Below are 7,500 nucleotides of genomic sequence, written 5' to 3' on the forward strand. Positions count from 1 at the left end.
TGTGTGTGTGTTCTCAGAGTGTGTGTGTGGAGCAGCTCACGCTGGACTTTGGGTATCTGATCAGCGAGGTGATGCGCAGCGACGCCTCCTGGCAGCAGCAGTCCTGCTTCTTCAGTGACTACGACGTCGTCATCCTGGATGTACACACACACACACACACACACACACACATTCTATCTCTCTGGCTCACACACACACATTGACACACTTTCTATCTCTGTCTCTCAAACACACACACTCACACATTCTATCTCTGGCTCACACACACATTGACACACATTCTATCTCTGTCTCTCAAACACACACACACACACACACACACACACACACACACACACACACACACACACACACACACATTCTATCTCTGTGGCTCACACACACACTGACACACATTCTATCTCTGTCTCTCAAACACACACACACACTCACAAACACACTTTCTCTCTTTCTGTCTCTGACACACACGAATACTAACTCCGTCTGTGTGTGTGTGTGTGTGTGTGTGTGTGCCAGGTGTGTCCAGAGACCAACACAGTGGTGATCAACATCAGCCTGCTGCTGCGGGCCTTCTCCAACGCAGAGGAGAAGTACTGCAGGTACACTGTCTCTCTACGTGTGTGTGTGTGTGTCAGTGCGTGTCTCTCTGACTGGTTGCCAGCCAGGCTGTTTCCTCTTCCTCTCTAAGAACAAAAGGTTGTTTATTCTCTCACATGTTGTTTGTAGTGTATTTTTGGCGTGTAAACAGGTGTTTAGTGCATAGGAGGTACGTCGCCTTTGTTGCCTGGGCAACCAAGATTTTGAATCTCTGCCTTTTTTAATTTCAAGGTTTTATATACAGTGGCAAGAAAAAAGTATGTGAACCCTTTGGAATGACCTGGTTTTCTGCGTTAATTGGTCATAAAATGTGATCTGATCTTCATCTAAGGGCGCGGCACGTTCACACCTAGCTCGTTTGGTCCGAATCAGGGAGCATTTCCCCCAAAATGTGGTTAGTTTGGCCATATGTGACACGTTCTAGTGTTTTGATCCGCATGTCGGCAACCAATCAAAATGTTCAGACTTTTCTTTTGAAACACGGAACTACGTTTCAATGTTGTTGAGTATCACAACACAAACTCGCTAGTCAAGCCAAAAATACTGCAATGTAATGGATTGGGTGAGTAATCCCCACTGCTGCCTACGAGAGAGAACGAGAGAGAGACTCAATTAATAAAATTAAATAAATCACAGCTCTGTCACAGCAAACCTGAGCCTAGCCTAACTGTCAGAAAATCTGTCTCTCGGAGTAGCCCCCTCTGCTGTAACTGCGTGTGTGTGTGTTCCCAGGCCCAACACCTACCACTCCAGCCTGCAGGTGAGCTGGGACCTCAACACCGGAATGTGTCGCACTGTGGGCGTCGGTGACCTCACAGAGGTCAAGGGTCAGAACAGGTGAGGGTTTCATTCATTGTTTTCCTCTCCCACTCTTGTTACCTCCACCCCCCCCCTTTTCTGTTTTTAGGAGAATATGGATATGTCATGGTAGAAAAATGTTAGTCTTTGAAATGATGATGATTGCTTTAGTTGTAAACAAACACTGTATAGTGTAGAAAAAAAGGGTACAAATATAATTTTCTCTCCCCCTCCCTCTCTCTCCCTCTCCCCCTCCCCCTCTCTCCCTCTCCCCCTCCCCCTCTCTCTCCCTCTCCCCCCCCCTCTCTCTCCCTCTCCCCCCCCTCTCTCTCCCTCTCCCCCCCCCCTCTCTCTCCCTCTCCCCCCCCCTCTCTCTCCCTCTCCCCCCCCCCCTCTCTCTCCCTCTCCCCCCCCCCTCTCTCTCCCTCTCCCTCTCTCCCCCTCTCCCTCTCTCCCCCTCTCCCTCTCTCTCCCCCTCTCTCTCCCTCTCCCCCCCCCTCTCTCTCTCAGTGAGAGTGTGTGGCGTTCCTACAGGAAGTCGTGTGTGAACACGGTGATGAAGTGCTTCGTTCCTGAGAGCAGCTCCCGCTCCATCAACCGCATGACCAACGAGGATCTGCACAGTGTTATGTGATCCCTGCTGCACCCTCAGCCAGAGGACTGGACTTTTTAAATGTTTTTTGTTTTCGGTCTTTCAACAAAAAGAAAAAAAAAAGATTATCTTTTTTTTTTTTGTGGTTTTGATTGAAGCGAAACCCTCCTGCCCATCGGGGCTGTATCCTGTCCCCCCCCCCCCTACCCGTCTTAACACCCTCCCTCCCTTTTTTTAAACGGTTGTCTAACAGTTATTTGAGTATTACTTCTTCTAATATTGAGCATCAGTTTGTAAAAGAAAAAAAAAAAAAAGATAAGAAAAAAAATGTTTTTTTTTATTTGCAAGCAAAATGATATTTTTTTGCTTTTAGGCTTTTTTTTCTCCTTTTTTAAAAATCTCTAGTTCTGTTTAAACATTCCCAGTGTTAAAGTAGCAGGCTAATTTTCTGCCCCCCTCTTCTGTTCCCTCGGGATGAGCCTGGGTTTGTGTGTGTGTGTGAGGGTGAAGCTTGTCTGTGTACTGTATGAATGTGTGTGTGTATGCACGTGTCTGTGTGTTACACTATCTATGATGGTACTGTGTCTTATGTTTTGGGTGTTCAGTCCTGTGCCTTGTGTTGCACAGAGGCCCCCCACCCCACCCGTTCTGACTTCATAATTTCTTAACTTCAAAAGCGGACTGGATCGTCAGGAGGGAAGCCTTTTACGTTATTTGTTTTCTCCATGTTCCAAGGAGTCATGTTGTATATTGTATGCTTCTTTATATTATATTTATATTATTTATAATTTATTTATTTATTATTTATTATTTATTATTTATTATTTATTATTTATTTATCCATTTATTTATTTATTTATTTGTTTATATATTTATATTGTATGTTTCTTTCTTTTTTTCTTTTTTCTTTTTTACTTTTTACTGCTTGTTTTTAAAAACTTCACAATAAAAAAAAAAGTATCCAGACATGTTTTGGTAATATTTCTTATTTGATGGCGGCTTCTGTGCTTGACTACACAACTTTAGTTTGATGAATAAACTTGCTTGAGACTTGAAGACTATCAGCTCTTGAGTTTAATGTCCAGACTTAAGCTCAGAGGGTTAATAGTCTTGACAAGGGTACTACTACACAGAATACTTGAATTCAAACCAAGTCATGGTCACTGAGTTTTACAATTAATGAATTTGTCTGCAGTCTCACTTGTCACGGATTGTGTGCGAGTGATTGTCTGAAGGTCTGACATGGATTAATACTTAATTAAAGATATCATTTGTACGTGGAGGCAAGCCCCGGTAACCAATCCAGAGAGTGAACAGTGTTGCGTTGGGATTTGATTTACGTCCTTATCAGCGAATCGGAGCGTTCCCTCGGACTCCGGCAGCCAATGGGAAGGGCCAAGGGGGCGGGGAGGTAGCGAAGCCTCAGAGAGTAGTACTCCGGAAAATGGCGCCCAGCTCGAAATCCGAAAAGGACGACAAACAAAAACCGACGAAAAAGCACAGAGAAAATGTCGTCAAGCTTCTTAACCGTAGGAAGGTAGGCATTTGACACAAAACAAGTAACGGGCACAAACCACGACACCGTCGGGAACGTAGAAACACCAACCGAGCAACGTTTTCGACAGTGCTAACGAACTAGCCATTTCTAACCTACAGTCTTGTCGAACTAGCCAGCGGAAAGTGTTCCAGCTGGGTCGCTGGCAGCTCGCCTGCCTCCCCGTCAAACCTGACCTGTATCCTACTGACCTACTATCCACTCAAACGTCGCGAGGCAGTTTGCCACGGCTCGCAAACTGCTTTAGCACCTCTTGCATGGTTCGATAATTCTCTCTCAGGAGATGGTGGCTTACAAGTCAGTTGTACAAGCCCATGACCTTGCTTTTTAAACAACCCTGTAGTTAGTTAGCTAACGTTAGGCAGTGCTAGCTAGGTACAATGCTAGGTGTCTGTCCACATCCACCCGTTTGTGCTGCTGGTGTTTACTTGAGTACTAGTAGGCATGCTCGTTAGCTTCTGCTGGCTATGTCCTCAGTTGCCTTTCGGTTCTCAGCTGTGTACTGACAGGTGCGGTGAGGGGTGGTGGTCTAGCCAATGTACATGTATGTCCAATATCCAGAAGCCTGCAGGGGCGACTTGGGCATTGGATAGACATGCTGAATGAGGGTTGACATTACGCGTTATGAGGGGGATCACTAAGTTGTTTTCACGGTGCATAGTTTTCTCATGTTGAGTCTCTCTCCCTGTCTCTGTCTCACACACACACTCTCTTTATCACTCTCTCTCTCTCTCTCTCTCTCTCTCTCTCTCTCTCTCTCTGTATCACACACACTCTCTCTCTCTCTCTCTCTCTCTCTCTCTCTCTCTCTCTCTCTCTTGTCTCACACACACACTCTCTCTGTCTCACACTCTCTCTCTGTCTCTCTCTCTGTCTCACACACTCTCTCTCTCTGTCTCACACACTCTCTCTCTCTTCACCTGTCTCTGTCTCACACACACACTCTCTCTCTCTTCCCCTGTCTCTGTCTTACATACACTCTCTCTCTCTTTCCCCCTGTCTCTGTCTTACATACACTCTCTCTCTCTTTCCCCCTGTCTCTGTCTTACATACACTCTCTCTCTCTCTCTCTCTCTCTCTCTCTCTCTCTCTCACACACACACTCCCCCTCTCATCTCTTCTCTCCCCTGTTCCTCAGCTGTCAGGTCAGTTTTCTCAACGGCTGTTCCGGAAGCGACCGCCGCGTGTGTGTATTCCGCTGAAGAACATTGTCAGCGAGGAGTACCTTAGAGGGTGAGTGTGTGTGTATCTCCCTCTCTGAAAGAGTGTAGTCTCTGTTCACACCACCTCTGCAACTACATACTGTACATCTTCTCTCACACACACACACACACACACACACACCTTTCACCACCTCACTCACCTACTCACTCACTTACACACACACACACACACACACACACCCCTCTCACCACCCCACTCACTCACTCACTCACTCACACACTCACACACACACACACACACACACACACACACACACACACACACACACACCTTTCACCACCTCACTCACTCACTCACTCACAATAACACACACACACCCCTCTCACCACCCCACTCACTCACGCACACATACACCCACACTCCTCTTGTTCCAGACACACACACACACTCACACACTCACACACTCCTCTCTTTCCAGACACATCTTCCTGGGCTTCACAAAGTGTGGTCGCTACGTGCTGTCCTACACCAGCGACTGTGGCGAGGACGACGACTTCTCCTTCTACACCTACCACCTGTACTGGTGGGAGTTCAACCTGTACAGCCGTCTCAAACAGGTGACCACACCTTCTACAATCTACCTGACTGTCAGACATCAACCCGTCCTAAACCGTCCAGCCACATACTTTAGAGCTCAATAGAAGATGCCTCTCTCACGCTGAGGAGGACTTTGTGGTGCTATGTGGTCCTCAGTTGGTAGAGCATGGCGCTAACAACGCTTAAGTTGGTTTATTCTTGTTTTATTATGTAGTTAATGTTACTGCTATTCTGTGCTATTGTTATTTTATTTAGGGATGTCCCGATCCCATTTTTTCACTACCGATACCTGGGCTTCAGGTATTTGCGATACCGATATCAATCCGATATTTGTATTTATTGTTTTACTCCTGAATAATAACAAATACTTCCCCAGTATAGTCCACAACATTTGGCTATTAAAGACTGCCAGCCTTTATTCAAGAAACAAAAACAGTACTCTGCAGTACTCAGTGACCAACTGGTTTAAAGTTAAAACAATTTAAACTGCAGCATTCCGCATTGTAGAAAAAAAAAGAGTTACTGTCTGATTTCTAGTTTTAGTGCCTTCATGTTTTTATTCTATTTATCTTCTCTTACAAATGGCAAATCAATTATAGGACCCTTTATACCCTACACCCTAGTGTAGCCTAGTGACGCTGCTGGTGAGACCAGAAACCAGTCCCAGAATCAAAGGGGTGTCAACAATATCTGCTTTTCGTTTTTTTCATAACAGGCAACTTCAAGTTTTGAAGTACCACTCGATATAATATACAACAGTTTAACGATCACTAAATACTTATAATCTGTGGGTTGGATTCACTGTTGCCAGAGGCTACCGGTAAGTGATACCTGGCTTGTAAACATAGTGTAGCAACCCTGTTCATTAATGTTCATTAATGCTTGAGTTCATGTTCATGTTCGCACTGTTACTGTGTTGTGTGCCAATGCACCCCTGTGATTGGTGGAGGTCACGGGGGGGGGCGGGTGCTGTGTGTGTTGTTGAGACCGTTGGGAGAGAGAGCTCCGGTGAACTTAGAAAGTTGTGTATGAGATAGTTTACAATTAAACGCACAGATTACATGAGAGAAGCTATCTGTCATTATTTCAACCACTGTCCAAGTGGGGACGTTACAATACTTTCGTTTTAGAACGAAACGTTAGCCGCTAGCAGCGTTTTTAGCAGTCACCATTCTTGAGCAAAACATTGATACAAACAAACATTCAAATACTCGATTTCAATGTATGACACATCATTTGAAAGCTTACCATCTGTAGTTTCAGACTATGTAAACAACCGAAAAATGGTTTATGATTCCACCAGCTAGCATCATGACATTGTGAGACTCATTACACACTGGTAGCTACTAGTCAACTCTCATGCCCGTGACCACTGACTACTACTGTTGTCATCACGTGAGTGACACGCCGGATCGCGAGCCCCAGATCGCTGCCTATTTTTTTTCTGGTGCGATCTGCGATCCAGCATTCAGGACCAATATCGCGGCGATATCAATATCGGATCGGGACATCCCTAATTTTATTGATTACTATTGTTCTATTTAAATTTTTATGCTGTATGGATATGTTAAAGCACTTTGAGCTGCAACATTTGCAGGAAAAGTGCTATACAAATAAAGGTTATTATTATGTTAACCTAAACATTTGGATTTATGTCTTAATTAAAAAATATATATTTATTTGTTTTCTTCTTTTTGTGAGTAACTGGTATGGCTGTTGCACGGCAACGCTCTGGTCGGTAACTGGTTGGTTACAGTTGGTTACAGTTGGTTTAAACATTCTCTGGGCCCCAGCCCTGGGTCAGCGAAATGTCACATGCTTTTTTGTATCATTTGCTTGAGCCTGCTTGGAGTGGCAGATGGACAGGCTTTGCACATTTGGGACTATCCCAATTGAGAATATTTTACCAGCTCAGTGGCCTTGCGGTTAGAGTGTCCGCTCTGAGATTGGGAGGTTGTGAGTTTGATCCCCTGGCCGTATCATACCAAAGACTATAAAACTGGTACCCGATGCCTCCCTGCTTGGCACTCAGCATTAAGGGTTGGATTGGGGGGGTAAGACCCTGCGACATACCAGCATCATGTCCAGGGGGTGTACTTGTACATCAAGCCGCCTCACGCTACAGAAACAGGAGAACCATCGGTCCTCAAGGCTACTTACAATTGAGTATTTGAAATGATTTCCAGTATTATTTGTG

The 7,500-nt window shown here is 45.1% G+C and overlaps 2 protein-coding genes across 2 annotated transcripts in view; both read left to right on the top strand.

Annotated features, from left to right (window-relative positions):
* Nucleotides 1-2,029, top strand: part of LOC308150063 (DDB1- and CUL4-associated factor 15-like) — a gene marked incomplete at both ends in the record, with an annotated part of 11,779 nt that extends 9,750 nt beyond the window's left edge. The window contains 4 exons of the mRNA XM_080522930.1: nucleotides 18-140; nucleotides 517-599; nucleotides 1,330-1,434; nucleotides 1,906-2,029. Coding sequence (XP_080379056.1) covers nucleotides 18-140; nucleotides 517-599; nucleotides 1,330-1,434; nucleotides 1,906-2,029 — 435 coding nt within the window. The remainder of the gene's footprint in view (nucleotides 1-17; nucleotides 141-516; nucleotides 600-1,329; nucleotides 1,435-1,905) is intronic.
* A 1,402-nt stretch (nucleotides 2,030-3,431) lies between these two features.
* LOC308151887 (DDB1- and CUL4-associated factor 15-like) overlaps nucleotides 3,432-7,500 on the top strand; it is a gene marked incomplete at its 5' end in the record, with an annotated part of 14,563 nt that continues 10,494 nt past the window's right edge. Inside the window, 3 exons of the mRNA XM_080524778.1 lie at nucleotides 3,432-3,524; nucleotides 4,681-4,775; nucleotides 5,185-5,323. Coding sequence (XP_080380904.1) covers nucleotides 3,432-3,524; nucleotides 4,681-4,775; nucleotides 5,185-5,323 — 327 coding nt within the window. The remainder of the gene's footprint in view (nucleotides 3,525-4,680; nucleotides 4,776-5,184; nucleotides 5,324-7,500) is intronic.

The sequence above is a fragment of the Nansenia antarctica genome, assembly GCF_963989245.1.
Source record: "Nansenia antarctica genome assembly, chromosome: 2".
In the NCBI taxonomy this organism is placed as follows: Eukaryota; Metazoa; Chordata; class Actinopteri; order Argentiniformes; family Microstomatidae; genus Nansenia; species Nansenia antarctica.